The 17309-nt window shown below is 41.0% G+C and overlaps 1 protein-coding gene across 4 annotated transcripts in view; it reads left to right on the plus strand.

The window, feature by feature from the left end:
- The first annotated feature begins 262 nt into the window (after positions 1-262).
- PAIP2B (poly(A) binding protein interacting protein 2B) overlaps positions 263-17309 on the plus strand; it is a 42691-nt gene continuing 25644 nt past the window's right edge. The window contains exons 1-2 of one of the 4 annotated variants that reach the window (XM_065526980.1): positions 263-441; positions 1110-1165. Coding sequence is in view for 1 of the 4 variants with exons in the window: in XM_065526979.1 (XP_065383051.1) it covers positions 972-1027; positions 1110-1165 (112 nt within the window). In the remaining 3 variants the exon portion in view is untranslated. Of the gene's footprint in view, positions 442-957; positions 1028-1109; positions 1166-17309 lie in introns of those variants that run through there. The other 3 variants (XM_065526979.1, XM_065526981.1, XM_005575632.4) reach the window with 3 other exon arrangements.

Consider the following 17309-nt stretch of genomic DNA (forward strand, 5'->3'; position numbering starts at 1 on the left):
GTCCTTTCAGCCAATCAGAGCCGGCGTCTCCCGCAAGGAGGTGTTCCACCACAGGAAAAAAAATGAAGGAAGAGAAAAGACAGACATTAAAACCAATCAGAAGCTGAAACTTCTGAGAGAGTGGGCGGGCACTGCTTCACATTTAGACCAATAAAAACCACATATGCCATTCTAGGTGACCGAACGGCATCCTCTTCGGCCCAATAGACGAATGGGGCGGTGCCCGGCAACCAATGGCTTGGGTTCGGGGGCGGGGCGAGGAGGTAGTGTGCAGTAAGAGGTAACCTGGCAAGTGGTAGTGGCGCTTCTCGGGTTCTGTGCTTCACGCTTTGGTACTAAAGGCCGAGACTGTTCTGGCGACGGCGACCTCTACGGCAACAGCTTAAGCTCTCGGAGGAGTGGCAGAGTACGATCTGAAGGAGGGGCTTCTGGTCAGCCCAGGTGGGCTCGGGTGCCCGGGCTGCTGGGGAAAGGACTCGAGGGAAGCGCTGTTCTCCTGGCTCTGGGGGCGCCCTGCGCCTCCCTTTCTGCCGCCGTCGGGGCTGTGAGGGGCGGCACGCGCCTGCCCGAGCTCCTGTGGGGAGGGAAAGCGCACGGGATCCCACGTCGCGACCATCGGCGAAAAGGGGCGTCCGCTGGGGTCAGCCCCTGCCCCTCCGGGGCGATAGGGGGTTTTCGTCCCTTTCCCCCCGCACAGGTGCTCTGTTTCCCCCTCACACCTACCCCCACCCATGTTCCTGACTCCCCTCAGCGTCCTCCTAACACTCGAACCGGATTCTTGGCCTGAGTCCCATTGCTACCCAGGTGCAACAATGCTAGGCAAATTGACCCGCGCGGCATCCCCCGCCCCTCTCCCCGGGCTGGAGGGGAGGGATTGCGCTTCCTGCCCCTCCCCCATTCGCGGGCCCCTGCGCGTCCTCTGCCGTTTTATACTTGCTCCATCTCCCGATTGACTCCAGCCCTCATTCTTCATGCCTCATTTGCCTGGGAGACGTTCGCCACTTCTCTTGTGCCCTGCGGTCCGTGAGTGAGTCCATCACCCCCGACCAACCTCTAAATTCCATTCTCATCTCTCCAGAAAACTAACATTTTCCACTTGCCTCTTCCAGGCAGCTGAAAGGTGAACCGAGAGAGGCAGAATACGTTGAACAGGGAGTTTGGCAAGGTTGGGAACTTTAATCGGTTTTGTTCATGGTAAACTGTTTTTGCCTTCCTTAAGATGGCATTTGATCATTATACCCGCTCTAGAATCTTTGTCCTAATGCCGTTCTTTTGGTGGTAATTGCTGAAAATGCAGTTGAAAAGGGCTAACTAGAAGCAAGGGATTTAAATTTTGTTACTATTATTTTAAGTAAATTGAATTGGATTATACTTTAAACAGCTTAACTGGGGTTTCTGGGAGTTTGCAGTGTAAGGACCTGGCTACCCTATTTTGTCATAAAATACAGAACATACTTAGTTGTACAGCACAGTGTGATTTGATCACACCCAACCTATAAATGGATAATAACAGCATTGAATCTGTTTAAAAACAACGTTCCCTATTCCCTTTTCACCTTCATAGTATATTCGTTTGGTTTCTAGTAATGTCGGTTCTAGCCATATGTTTCTAGGTAATAGCACAAACTAAGTTGTGCCTAAGTAAAATTATACCAATAATTTTGTGGGGAAAAGCTAATGCACTGCTCTTAGTTTTGATTAAGATTTTAGATGTTTGAAAATATAAATTCAGATATTGGATGGTGAGGGTTTTATTTTGGAGGTTGAAGGAGATTGAAGTGTTGGGGTAAGACTGATAGGCTCCTTTGGCTACTTGTATATCGGGGTGGGGAGAATATACAAGTTTACAAAATCTTGTAAATTCTCACAGTGCTTAGTTTCCTGACTTTAGAAAAATTGGAATTGTTTTTCCTAGCTTTCAGTGGAGAAATGTAAGCTGTGAGTTTAACATCATGTTAACTGTGTTTTGGCCAGAATTTTGCAAGCTTTTGTGAAAAAAATTATATTGCTTTCCTTATCCTGTTTGTAATGTATATATCAATATGCTTCCTTGTATTTTACTGTGGTAAAATTGTATCTTGCATATAAAGAAAAAAGTCTATTATAGTGAATTAAAAGAAATCTTTACTCTGAGGTGGCAGCCTTGTCTAATGGACCATATGTTTAAGCCTTGTTAATAAATCACACTAGAGCCTAGCACAGTGGTGTGCGCTTGTAATCCCAGCCACTTAGGAGGCTGAGGCAGGAGGATTGCTTGAACCTAGGAGTTTAAGACCAACCTGGGCAACATAGTGAGACCCCATCTCAGTCAATCAACCAATTAATCAATTACACTAAAAAGAGCAAGATCTTAAAACTGTTCCAACAAATGACTGGGTGTCTAAAACAATGAAAAGAGTTTATGAGAGTTACAGCAGTCATCAGAGAAAAATCCTGGACAAATTGCAAATCTGTACCAGTTGTGAATTGCTATGACTGCAGCTGAAAACCAAAGTTATTTTTGTACAGTCTTTTTTGGGAGTATTTGTGTTTAATAATAACTTGTTTGCAAATTTAGAGGACTCTAGCTATGATTTCTTCTTAGAGACCTTGACCTTGAGGACCTTAGAGACCTTGACCTCACAGTTTAATGGAAGAGAGAACTAGAAACCAATAATTTAATGCAGAGAGTGAGGTTCTGCAGTACAAGGAATATACAGGGTTCAGAGAAGCACGATGGCACCATGTTCCGACCTCATCTTCTACTGCCCTAGACTTCCTGAAGTGCCATTTCCTGAACCTGCCTGTTCTTTTCCACCATCTGCACCTCTCTCTGTAGGCACCATTCCTTGCAAGCCTTTTCCACACCTTATGTGCCTGGTGAAATTCTGTTTCTTCAAAATCTTGAAGCCTGCGTCTGCCTCATCCAAATAATTGTTTTTGCCTACTTCTCTGTTATTTCTTTATAAATAATTATAGTCGATTCTCATTATTTGCAGTAGTTATATTCTATAAAGTTGCCAAGAACACTGGATTATCAAATATTCAACCCTTGTTCCTAGGGAAAATATATACATATATAGATATCTCACATAGATTACAATCTTAATTCCTAAAAACAACTCATCCTGGTAGATTGAATTTTCTTTATTTACAAAAGAATAAAGGAAGTACAGAAGTGTTAAGCGATTTGCCTGAGGCCGCTCCACTAACAGGTGCCAGAGTTAAGATTCAGACTCGTCCAGATGGCCCCAGAGCCAGAGCTTCTTGCACTACGCTGCACTGCCTTCTGCTGTCTCTGTCCTCTGGTCAGTTTTGTATGAGAGCTGAGACGAGGCTGAGGGTCACCTTATTTGATCTTAGCTTGGGACGTGGGCAAGGAGTGACATATTTTTCACTACTATGTATATATCCATGAGTCACCTTGAAAGCTCCACAAGTATTAATTTGGGGATTACAAAGACATTTTAGCAAGTAAGCAAATTTGCAAATATGAGATCCACAAGTAATGAGGATGAACTGTATTTGTAAGGGACTGCTAGGGTCTGTTTCATTTTTAGCCTTTTCCCCAACAATGTGGAGTATTTCTTTAGCTTATTTGATAGCTTGTACATTTATTCATATATTTATTCATTTATCATATATTCATTTGTTCAGTTTGTTCATTTATCATATATTAAGCACTTACTATAAGTCAGACTCGGCCGGGCACGGTGGCTCACGCCTGTAATCCCAGCACTTTGGGAGGCTAAGGCAGGTGGATCACGAGGTCAGGAGTTCAATACCAACCTGGCCAGGATGGTGGAACCCTGTCTCTACTAAAAATACAACAAAATTAGCCAGGAGTGGTGGCAGGCGCCTGTAGTCCCAGCTATTCAGGAGGCTGAGGCAGAGACTTGCTTGAACCCAAGAGGCGGAAGTTGCAGTGAGCCAAGATCGCGCCACTGTACTCCAGCCTGGGCAAGAGTGAGACTCTGCTTAAAAAAAAAAAAAAAAAAAAAAAAAAAAAAAAAAACACAATTTGTTTTTTGTTTTTGTCTTTGTTTTTTTGAGATGGAGTTTCGCTCTTGTCGCCCAGGCTGGAGTGCAATGGCACGATCTCAGCTCACTGCAATGTCCGCCTCCTGGGTTCAAGTGATTCTCCTGCCTCAGACTCCAAGTAGCTGGGATTATAGGCTCACACCACCATGCCCAGCTAATTTTTGCATTTTAGTAGAGACAGGGTTTCACCATGTTGGCCAGGCTGGTCTCGATATCCTGACCTCGGGGGATCCTTCCACCTTGGCTTCCCACAGTGCTGGGATTACAGGCATGAGCCTCTGCATCCAGCCTCAAACTCTGCTTTAATCTGTGGTGAACAAGCTAGAGATTAAGGTCCTGCCCTGTGGATTTTATATTTGCATAAGAAAGACAGATACCTATGTCAGGAGCTCCGGGGAGAGGCCTAGGTTGGAATTATAGATTCACTTGACCAAGGTAAACCTGGTGTGCCTGCTCCTACTTCACATCCCCAGACATACTTCCAGAACATTTCTTTTCTATTTTTGTGTAAAAACTTTTCCTTTTGAGCCTCTCTCCATTGTTGCATGTCAGCCTCTACTTGTCTTTTGTTGATTTTGAGGCCACTTACCCATGTAAGTGGCAGGATATCACAGAAGAATCATGCTGACCTGAGTCTTTGAATTATGGTTCTGCTGCCTACCAACTGAGTTCCTTTGATCAAGCTCTTGGACTTCTGAGCCTGTTTCCTGATATCAAAAGTGGTATATGATATGTTAGTCCCTGGTGGGTTGCAAGGAAGAGGCACACACGTATCAGCTTTGGTGATGAAGGCTGAATGTAAACTTGGATGGGAAGTCATCTAAGCAGCCATATTGTCTCTTGGCCCTAGTACTTTCAAAACCTCATAGAACATTAATTTAGCGGTATTTAGTATTTGAGCTCTGAAGACCTGCCCTCTTTTCCTTCGTTCACTCAACATTTGTATTTTCCAAGAAAGAATATCTGATTGGATTAGTCTGTCACTTTCTAAAAACAGAAGACCCCTATTAGGGAGAATTTTGAGCTACGCCATGTCTTTGGTGATTGATCTCCCTGAAGTTCAGCCTATATGTTGTCCTTAGCTGAAGCACTGAGCCCTGGTCCAGTCACTTGTGGCCAAAGAAGTAAGGTTGGTTGTATGTATTATCAATCACACAGATATGCTACAGATATGCTTTTTGTGTATGCCACACTCGCACAATAGTTGTATTGTGTCTGGAGTTGGTTCCTGCCTGTGGGTTCATGGTCTCACTGACTTCAAGAATGGAACCCCAGACCTTGGCGGTGAGTGTTACAACTCTTAAAGATGGCACAGACCCGAAGAGTGAGGTTTATTGTGAAGCATGAAAGAACATGGCTTCCATAGCGTGGAAGGTGACCCAAGCAGGTTGCTGCTGCTGGCTCCGGTGGCCAGCTTTTATTCCCTTATTTGTACCCTCCCGTGTTCCGTTTCTGGCCTATGGAGAGTGCCCTTTTTTAATCCTCCCCGCAATTGGCTACTTTTAGGATCCTGCTGATTGGTGCATTTTACAGAGTGCTGATTGGTGCATTTTACAGAGCGCTGATTGGTGCATTTTACAGAGTGCTGATTGGTTTGTTTTACAGAGTGCTGAGTGGGGTGTTTTGCAGAACAATGACTGGTGCATTTTACAATCCTCTTGTAAGACAGGAAAGTTCCCCAAGTCCCCATTCGACCCAGGAAGTCCAGCTGTCCTCACCTCTCGGTATGACTGTAGCATATTCTAAAAGAACCCTTTGGAGAGTTTCTTTAGAAGACAATTGACAGTATAGAAGTTCTAGAGTTTCATGGCCTTTTGTCCAATTCAAATACTTATCTAATGTAATCATAGATAATTGTTAATAAAGAATCTAACAAGGTAATTGACACATGTCAAATAGTCAATACATCTCCCTTTTGGTGTTGCATTTAGTATTATAGTGTGGTTATTTGTTCATATGGCTGTTTTTCATACTAGACCATGAGCTCCATGAGGGCAGGGTCTACAGTTTCAACTGTAGGAATTCTGAACTCTTACTAAAAGAATGGGCAGATAGAAAGGCTTCCCAGAGAAGGTAGTATTTAAGCTGATTCTTTAAGGGTGAGTAGGAATCCTTTCCAGGTGAATAAAACTTTGAGATATCATTCCAAACAGAGTCTAGCAGGTGCAAAGGCACAGAGATAGAGATGGTGAAGTTTACTTATGTGCTCTTTGTATTAAAAATAAGTGTTCTTTGTATTTTTAATACAAAGAGCAAATAAAAACAAAAATTAAAAATCATTTAGAGGAAAAACTATACATGGGCTTGGCCGGAGGGCATGGCACAATTGAGTTAGCTATGACCATAGACACTCAGTAATGGATGGAAGTTTTAGGGAAAGAGTAAAACATTCTTAGGTTGTTGGCCAAGTATCTAGAACAATTTAGAAATACAGGTAATTGAATTCTGGGAATGATTACACTGTAGTGAAATCATTTACTTCTTCTCTGCCTGTGAAGCATATATGTGTTGCACACTGTTCAAGGTCCTGAAAATGAGACTTCTTCTCAAGGAGCTCATGAGCAATCAAGGGAGACAGATGGGTGAGCAGCTGATTATCATGTGACAAGTGAGGTAATAGAGGTATAACAAAAATGCTATCTAAACAAGAAGAAAAGAATAATTAGTAATATATGGAGTGATGGGGAAAGATTTCTCAAATGAAGCTGGCCGGGCGTGATGATGGCTCACGCCTGTAATACCAGCACTTTGGGAGGCAGAGGTGGGAGAATCCAGGAGTTCAAGACCAGCCTGGTCAACAGAGCAAGACCCTGTCTCTATATTTGAAAAAATAAATGTTTTTTTTTTAAATGAAGTGATATTTGAGCACTCTGGAGCACTGTACAAATATAGGACAGACTGAAGGAATGTATCCACCTTAATTTGAGTTAACATTTTTAAACATTTTATATTGCAGAAATAGTATATATTAACTGTTGTGAAATTAGAAATAATTGATTGTCTAGGAGCGGGGTACTACAAAGTACTCCACAGATCCACCATACTGAGACAGTGGTTAGTGCTTTGATTTATTTGTTTTGTTTGTTTGTTTGTTTGTTTGTTTGTTTTGAGATGGAGTCTTGCTCTGTCACCCAGGCTGGAGTGCAGTGGTCAGATCTCAGCTCAATGCAAGCTCCGCCTCCCGGGTTTACGCCATTCTCCTGCCTCAGCCTCCTGAGTAGCTGGGACTACAGGTGCCCGCCACCTCGCCCGGCTAGTTTTTTGTATTTTTAGTAGAGACGGGGTTTCACTGTGTTAGCCAGGATGGTCTCCATCTCCTGACCTCGTGATCCGCCCGTCTCGGCCTCCCAAAGTGCTGGGATTACAGGCTTGAGCCACCGCGCCCGGCCTGATTGATTTATTTTATACTTTTTGTGCATATACATGTATTGTATACATACATATGCATGGTTAAATAGAAATGGTTCCTCCTAGGTGTTCTGTTTATCCATTTATTTTTATGAAATCACCAAAGAGTTCATTTGCTTTGTCCAAGGGAATCTTTTGTTACATGCTGCTGTACATAATGAAAACTAAAAAAGGGGCTAACTTTTCAGCCTAGTGACCGTGTGGGCTTGTGGTGATTTAAACAGAGGCCTCATGAAAGGCAGCTTCAGAAATGAATTTGGTGTGTGTAGGTGGTTATGCTTGGCATTATTGTTTGTACTAGTATGATAGGGATGACTTCTGTGCCTGCCATCAGGGAACTGGTGAAGTAAACGATGGTACATCCAAATGATGGAATACTGTGCAATTGTAAAGAAGAATGAGAAAGACCTATGTACTCATGTGGAAGAACTAGATATTGTGTGTGTTTTTAAAAAAGGAACAAGGAATGGTGTATGTATAGTATAGTGTATATGGTATGCTACTTTTTGTGTTGAGAGAGAAGAGTAGAATAAGAATATACATGGGTGTTTGCAGAGATAACTTCTGAAATGATATATAAGAAACCAATTAAAAGTGTTTGGCTGTGGAGGGAGAATAGGACTATGAATGGGATTTTGCCACATACATTTATAGATAGTTATATTTTAAATTTTTTTGAACTATGTATTTGTACACAAAACCCTCTTAAAAATAAGTGAATGAAGGAATGAAATGGGATTATGAGAACGAGATAAGAAAAAGGTTCTACAGGGCTGCCCATCTTTTTAGTACCCAGCGAATACATAGCAATAGCAGCAAAAATTGGAAGAGTTGCCCCAGGAAGGTAGGGAGTCAGCCTTTCCTTTGTCTTTTCCTCAATTTCATATATTTTTAAAAGTACTCTGAGAACAATAAAACAATTTAAAACAAAAATGTTTCCAGAACTTGTAAAATAAAAGGAATATGGGGCAGCTTTGTGTAGTGCACATCCCAAAAATGGGCTGATTTACCTCAAGAGGCAGGGAGTCAAGCTCTCTAGCCTACATGGGATACATACATGAGAAAAATAAGAAAAAGAATGGATGTGAAAAAAACACTTATCCCTGATTATAAAGGAAATCACATTCTTTTTACAATAATTTAACAAAATATAAAGAAAAACCTTTAGACTGGACGCAGTGGCTCACGCCTGTAATTCCAGCACTTTGGGAGGCCGAGGCAGGCGGATCACGAGGTCAGGAGATCGAGACCATCCTGGCTAACACGGTGAAACCCCATCTCTACTAAAAATACAAAAAAAAAAAAAAAAAAAAAAGGTAGCTGGGCATGGTGGCAAACGCCTGTAGTCCCAGCTACAGGAGGCAGGAGAATGGTGTGAACCCGGGAGGCGCAGCTTGCAGTGAGCTGAGATCGCGCCATTGCACTCGACAGAGTAAGACGCTGTCTCAAAAAAAAAAAAAAAAGAAAAGAAAAAAAGAAAAACCTTTAATTCTGCCACTCAAAACATTCTGGTTTGCTGCTTTTTATACTTTTTTATGCATATAAACATTTTTAAAAGTAGAATCATGAAATACAGTCTTTTGTCACTTACTATATTTTGGGCATGTTTCTGTGGCAGTAAATATATCCTGGCATCATCAATAGCTATATTAAGTGAATCATTGCCACTCCAGAGGTGAATTTCCTTATATATACATTTTAATGGACTCAGCAAGCATTTTTGGACTGAATTCATAGAAGTAGAATTTCTGGAGGAAAATAACAAAACAGTTTTAGGGTTTTTAATAGAAATTTTCAAATTATCCTGCAGGAAAATGGGTTCAGTATATACTCCCACCAACAGTGACGGAGTTCCAGTTTCCCCCTTGCATTTGTCATCTTTGCTCATCTTTAGGCAGAAAGTCTCATTGTTTTAATTACATTTTCTTTAATTTCTAGTGCTTTTGAGTCCTTTTTATATGCTTATTGGCCATTTTTATTCTTGTAGGAAGTGCCTGTTTCTCCATTGCCTATTTTCTGTTGGAAAGTATTTGTTTTTTTCTGAGTAATTTTATAAAATTATAAAATAATTTTATCTCTTCTATCATTTTTCTTTTTCTGAGTAATTTTAAAGATTTCTTTATAGGCTAAGGATACAAACCTTTTATCTGTCATTGAAGTTACCAAAACTGTCTCCCAGTAAGTTATTTGTCGTTTTGCTTTATTTTTTCTTTCTTTTTTGCTAGCCAAGCTCCAAAGTCACATTTCACTTTATTTTTATTGGGCTGAATGAAAGCATTTTAACTTAGTGATTTTAGTGTAAACAGGAGTAGAGCAGAATGTAATTATCTAGGTCTCGGTCTGTCACCCAGGCTGGAATGCAGTGGCATGATCTTAGCTCCTGCAGCCTCAAACTCGTGGGCTCAAGTGATTTTCTTGCCTCAGCCTCCCAGATAGCTAGGACTACAGGTATATGCCACCACGCCCAGCAGATTTGAAAATTTTTTTGTAGAGATATGAATTTGCTATGCTGCCCAGGCTGGTCCTGAATTCCTGACTTCAAGTAATCCTCCCTCCTTGGCTTGCCAAAGTGCTGGGATTGTAGGCGTGAGCTACTGCTCCCAGCACAGAGCTTATTTTTGTTTGCTAGTGGTGTTCTTGGTATCTTTTCATATTTGAGGCTTTGTTGCTAGTGTGAGGTATTACCCTCACCATCTGAGGTTTAAGGACTTTTGTTTTTAATACTGAATACGGAACCATTTAGTTCTGCATCTTTGCAGGTAACACAGTGTGCCTACCAGGACTCTGTTTCATATCCATTGAAAGCAAGAAGCAATACAGTAAAACTTTGCCTGGGTACAGGCTTTGAAAGAATGAAGTATTGTGGTTTAATTCTGTTAACTTGGAAGTTATGAAGGTGAAAAAAATTCAAAACTTTAATTTCCTATAGAATGTAATTCAAAAGTATAGACTGGGCATGGTGGCTCACACCTGTAACCCCAGCACTTTGGGAGGCCCAGGTGGGCAGATCACCTGAGGTCAGGAGTTTGAGACCAGCCTGACCAACATGGTGAAATGGTGAAACCCTGTCTCTACTAAAAATAGAAAAGTTAGCTGGGCATGGTGGTGGACTCCTGTAATCCCAGCTACTCAGGAGGCTGAGGCAGGAGAATCACTTGAACCGGGGAGGCAATTTTCAGTGAGCCAAGATCGTGCCACTGCACTCCAGCCTAGACAACAGTGAGACTCCGTCTCAAAAAAAATTAAAATATATATATATAGCCAATAATTCCACTTTTCTTCTCTTAGTAAGTTTGGACATTCAGATCTACTTGGCGTTTTATTATAGAACTCCTAGTGTTCCTGAGACTTAACATTGTGAAGATCCTTTTCTAAAACTTTAGATGTAAGAGGACGTAAGTAGTATTGTATGAGATCAGGCTGAATGAGAATTGACACCTGTAAATATACTTTTTAGACTAAGTCTCTGATTGCCATTTGTTCTTATTTAACTCATAAAAATAAAACACGTTGGATGGAGGGTGAGAGTAGAAAGGAGATAAATGTCTTTTAATTGGATGTCGTTATTTCATATCAAGATAGAATATACAGTATCCCTGGCTTTGGGCCTACAGAAAGAAACGCATTTTTCTAAGTGCTACATGCCAGAGGTTCTTGAACACCTGGAGGGCTTATTGCAACACAGATTGCTGGACCCTATTCCAGAGTTTCTGATTCATCAGGTCTAGAGTGGGGCCTGAGAATTCTCATTTATAACAAGTTCTCAGGTGATTCTGATGCTGCTGGTCCAGAGACTACATTTTTGAGAACCACTCTTATATACTAAATATTGTAGAACTCTAGAGGAAAGCTGTTTGGTCTGGGATGAGAAGCACACAGGTTATGGAGCAAATCATGACAGATTCAACCCTTGATCCCAGCCTAGTGTGGAGTTCAGGTTAGAAGCAATACGCAGTGACATAACACAATTCTTGTTTTTTTATGATTGGAAGTCATAGCCAAGTATCTAGTGAGAAACTCCGTTTCATTTGCAAGGCTTAGAGAGGCCAGGAGATTCTAGTCAAATAGGATTTAGTGATTAACCCCATGAGAGTACGAGTTATTTATGTCCTTTTTCTCTCCCCCATCACTTAGCATTTAGCCTTACTTTAGAAGGGCCTTGTATTTTTTAAAACTGGTAAAGAGCTTTGAGTACTTATTAAATTGAAACTTTTGTGTGTTTTTAAAGATATTAGACATGTTTCTTAAGATTATTTTAAACAGCAATGTAGGAGAATAGAGAAACTTTTTCCAAAAAAGAGAAATCATTGTGATTATTTTATCTTATTGGAATGTTGGATAATATAGTCTGCTTCATTAATCATCAAGCATGCTATGGGTTTTCCATTTTTATAGGATTTGTACCTCAACTGAGGTAATACTGGTAATTCTTGTACTCCATTTGAAGATGAAAAATCAAGGCCAAAATCAAAGACCTGGCATAGAAGCTGGGTAATGAAGACAGCTTCGAAGGAACACATAGATACACACACACATAGATACACACATATATAAAGTACACACTCATATATTTTTTAAAGTTTTATTTATTATTATTGTCAGCACAGAGATATCTGTGAACTTAGGCATCATATGTAGAATCTATAGAATCTTTGGGTTGAAGAGAAAAGAAACTCTGGAAGCCACACCTTTTCATAGAAGAGTTTTGCTTTAACAAGTTTTTCTTGCTTGTCAACACTAACTTCTATCATTCCACAGCTAATAGCCTCAGTTGACCAGCTGGTTCAGCCTAGAATGTTTGAAGGAATAACTAGTATTACAAACAGTGGGTTAGGAAGATTCCCTACTTGGAAACATTCCTGTTTTTCTCCCCTTACCCCTCAGAGAAGAGTTTGAGTGAAGAAGGGTAGAACTAGAACCCACAGATTAAACTGGTGGCTCTGAAGCTTGGCTGCACATCAAAAACAACCCAGACTGTTTTCTAGAAAACCATACAGATTTTGCGCCCCGCCTTCAGACCATCTGAATTGTGATCTCCTAGGATGGAACCTGTTTGGGAGGTGGGCGGTCTGCATTTTTTTTTTTTTTTTTTTTGAGATGAAGTCTCGCTCTGTCACCCAGGCTGGAGTATGGTGGCACGATCTTGGTTGGGTTGCATTTTTTAATAACTTTCCCAGGTAATTTTATGTAGGCTCCTGGACTGTATGCCTCAGATCAGATCAGTGCTAGACCCAGGTGAATTTTCACCAGCTTATTGTGAAATAAGAAATATAAGGACCACATAGTATTTTTCGTAACATCAAATTTATTCAGTTTAAAGAATTGTCCTTTGCATTGAATTAAGGCCTTCTTGGGTTTTTTTGGTGCTAAAATATCCTTTTATAGAATGATATTGATAAGGATGTTTTTACCATCTTTGTATGGTTTTTGTTGTTGTTGTTGTTGTTGTTGTTGAGACGGAGTCTCGCTTTCACACCCAGGCTGGAGTGCAGTGGCCGGATCTCAGCTCACTGCAAGCTCCGCCTCCCGGATTTGCGCCATTCTCCTGCCTCAGGCTCCCGAGTAGCGGGGACTACAGGCGCCCGCCACCTCGCCCGGCTAGTTTTTTGTATTTTTTAGTAGAGACGGGGTTTCACCGTGTTAGCCAGGATGGTCTCGATCTCCTAACCTCGTGATCCGCCCGTCTCGGCCTCCCAAAGTGCTGGGATTACAGGCTTGAGCCACCGCGCCCGGCCTTTGTATGGTTTTTAATTGGAATCCTATATTGTCCTCAATGTGTTTTAAAATCTGTTGGTTTATGAAATCCTAAACACTGAATGCCTCTGATCTAATCATCCTTGGAAATTGTTTTTTAAATTCTTTGGAATACAGGTCCATAGAGGGTCCAAAGCCCTTGGAACTAGACAACTCTCAGAATTCAGAATTTTTCAGATTTAGGAAGATGCTTTCTCTGTGTTACGAATGCCTCAGTGTGTCTGGTGCAACATCCTTAGTCACATACATTAATATTTCTGAGCAAAACAGGAGTATTCACACTAAGTGGGTAGATAAAGGCTGTATATAGCTTCATATCAGTTCAGACTAACTTTTACTGTCCTGTAAGTTTTGACATAAAGCATATGAAAAATTCATGGTTTTTAGAGCTGTTTGGATATTGGAATTGTGCATAATGGATTGTAGAACTATTTGGAGGATTGCTTTCTCATCCTAAAAGTATTAGCAAGCTTCAAATTAAATGGAGCTTCATATGTTCATGGTAGGGAATGTAATTTATTTTGATTTAAATAAGCTACCATGTGCTGTGATTGGTTTGTGTTTTCCTTCCAAAGACCTCAGTACTTTTGTTGAATAGCATTTTTCTTCAGCATGGTTCCCCAAACCCCATTTGTAATATTTGAGATCAAATCAGAGTTTTCTATTATAGCCTTTCTGAACCTAAAGTGGGAAGTGTGAGACTATGGGGTAGTCACTACATGGGAGTGGTTAAGAACATGGGCTTTGGGACCAGAAAGACCTAAGCTTAAGCACCAATTCTAGTACTACTAGGTTATACTTTAGGGAAGGTGTTTAATGAATCTCTGGTGGCTCATGCCTGTAATCATAGCTACTTGAGAGGATGAGGCAGGGGGATCACTTGAGCCTAGAAGTTCAAGTCCAGTCTGGACATCACAGTGAGACCCCTGTCTCTAAAAAAAAAATTTAAATAAATAAATGAAAGGCGGAGTATTTATATGAAAAAAACTGGGAGACTAATAGTCCCTGCCTCATGGGATTGTTACGAAGATTAAAAGAGAGACTGTTACTGAAGTACTTAGAAGAGCTATTATTTTATTGCCATCCTTTCCACCTTGTATTTGGATAGATTACCATACTTGTTTTTTCTGTGTAACTTAATTGTCCAGTGGGATTCTCATTCCCTTAGAGGCCTGGAGAAACTTGTCTTAAATGCTTTCCCAATTCATAAATTGGGACAAATTCCCAATTCATACTAAGTCTTGCCATTGCAATTTAGACATAAAATCTGCCTCTTGAGTGGTTTCCACACCAAAAAATCCACAGACTCCTGAATTTTATATGGGCCTAATAGTCTTACTGAAAATTGGAAGTCTTAAGGTGTAGTCCATTTTACACAGTGTGAGGCCTTTCATACTCTGAAATGTACGACTCTTGACTTTTTCTTTTTCACTCTGTCCAGCACTGTGCCCTCATTAGCCAGATAAATGTTCTCCTTTCTCCCAGGAAATGTTCTGACCTTACCCTTGTTCCTCAAGGACCCTCTTTCTCCCCCAGATTAACTTTCAAAGAGCTTTTCCAACACAAAATGACACCCTTCCTGAAAAGATTTCCAGCGGATACTGTTTTCGCTACCTCATTACAGATGTGTTATGCTGCTTGGCTCCCCTCTCCCCACTTAGCTGAGGCAAACCTTTATTTCCAGAAATATGTCAAATAAAATGAACATGTGATCCCTTTTTGTGATTTTTGTTGGGATTCACAGTATGGATTTCTTCTAGTTTAGATAATTCCACTGTGGCAAGCTTTTATTCTTAGCGTACAGCACATGAAGAGAATGTTATAGTCACTTGGTGTTATTAATGCTAAAATAGTAAACAAGAACACAAAATTTTCTAGATTAGAAGTGTTCCCCCCGCTCCCCCCGGCCAGGCACAGTGGCTCACATCTGTAATCTGGCACTTTGGGAGGCTGAGGCAGGAGGATTGCTTGAAGCCAGGAGTTTGAGACCAGCCTGGGCAACATAGCAAGACCCCTTCTCTTAAAAAAAAATTAGGCATGCCTGGTGGTGCACACCTGTAGTCTTAGCTACTTGGGAGGCTGAGGCGGGAGGATTGCCTGAGACTGGGAGTTCAGTGCTACAGTGAGCCATTATTGCACCACTGCACTCCAGCCTGGTCTACAGAGTGAGACTCTGTCTCTATAAAAATTAAAAAATAGTCTGGGCATAGTGGTTCATGCCTGTTATACCAGCACTTTGGGAGGCTGAGGCAGGAGGATCACTTGAGTCCAGGAGTGTAAGACCAGCCTGGGCAACATAGATGCCATCTCTATTAAAAAATATATAAATAAGTGTTTTTTAATCCCTCTTGAGTAACTTGATTTGTCAAAAACAGATTCCAGAGTAGTGCTGTCACTGACTGGGGAATAACTGTTCATACTCAACGAAGAGTGCTCACTCACAGATCCTAACCCCTAAGGGCATGGGCTTCCTGCCTAGGAAATGAGATTTAGAATACAGCATTCTAAAAATGACAGTTAATCAACAGATTATTTATTAAGGACCTGGTGGGTGCACAGAGGCATGCTAGAAGCTATAAAGGACTTGATTCTTGCCCTCAAGAAACTTCCAAGATTATAGACTAGTCCCAAAACAAATAATGAGTGATACTCTCTCAAATATACAAGTAATCAAATGTGAGAGGGAGGTGAAAATGGGGAAGACCTTAGGCTCGGAGATTGTATTCAGGCTTTTATAGTGGCATTTTTTGATATAATTATGCATTTAAAAAACAAATTGTCATCATATCAGTCTGAAATGTATAGAGACACTTGTTGGTGAGAAAAGCTTTTTATATATAATAATTTACCCATAGGGATGTTTTTGATTAACGTTATCTGTTAAAGACTTCACAATATTTCCCCCATTAATAGTCTGTGTCTTTTTGGAGCTGATCTGGAGAAGTCGAGGACCACGTGCTAATTGCTGTTTGATGTTATTCTGGGAGGACAGTTGATTGGCTTTGGGGCGAGGAGTTGGAACTTGAGGACTAGAAGGCTGAGTCTAGAAATCTTGCCACTGACTTTTGGCAAGTCTTTTGATTCTACCTTTGAAACTGCCTTTAAATGCCTTGTGGAGTACATTTTATGACTGTTCTGTACATATCCAGTAGAATGATAGTGATATCACAGAACATCCTTGGGGCATTGTTTCTAAAAGTTTGGGATTGTTAATAGTTACCAGATTAAAAATGTATGTAATATGTGTAATAAAGGTAACAATACATAAATTTGGAAAATGCTTGGTAAATTAAACAGGACTTTTCAGAACAATGAATTTACACATGGCCATGATTTTTTTTTTTTTTTTTCCAAAAAACATTCACAAGACTGTAGTTTGTAGAACACTAGTTTGGGAACTGTTGGTGTAGGAATTAGGGTAATTAGGATTTGGACTATTCCAGGTAGAGAATAGTCACTATATTTGAAGAATTGTTCTTAGGCCTTTAGTCTTTCTATATATCAGAATTACCTATAGCAAATTAACAAGCAGAAATGCAAAAATTGGACCTTGGCTCAGGCCTAACAAGTCAGAATATCTGCAAAGTATGGATGTGGAAGAACTTCCAGGCGATTCTATATACTCCTAAGACTGAAAACCGCTCAATTAGAATAGACCTTCTTGCCACTTGCTAAATGCAGTCTTTTTTTGGAGACAAGTCTTGCTCTTGTCCCCCAAGCTGGAGTGCGAAGGCGCAATCTCAGCTCACTGAAACCTCCGCCTCCTGGGTTCAAGTGATTATCCTGCCTCCCCCCACCCCCCACCTCCCCGAGTAGCTGGGATTACAGCCACCTGCCACCACGCCCGGCTAATTTTTGTATTTTTAGTAGAGACGGGGTTTCACCATGCTGGCCAGGCTGATCTAGAACCCCTGACCTCAGGTGATACACCCACCTCGGCCTCCCAAAGTGCTGCGATTACAGGCATGAGCCACCACGCCTGGCCAGCTAAATGCATTCTTAATCCTATTTGAGTATGCTTCTGTTTTTTTTTCTTGGCTCTGGTCCAGGGACTAGACTGTTGCTGTAATTAAGTTCAGTTTTATTATTCTTCCCAGAGTATCTGTATCCCAGTTTTCAGATTCCAT

This window comes from Macaca fascicularis, chromosome 13 (genome assembly GCF_037993035.2).
Source record: "Macaca fascicularis isolate 582-1 chromosome 13, T2T-MFA8v1.1".
Taxonomy (NCBI): domain Eukaryota; kingdom Metazoa; phylum Chordata; class Mammalia; order Primates; family Cercopithecidae; genus Macaca; species Macaca fascicularis.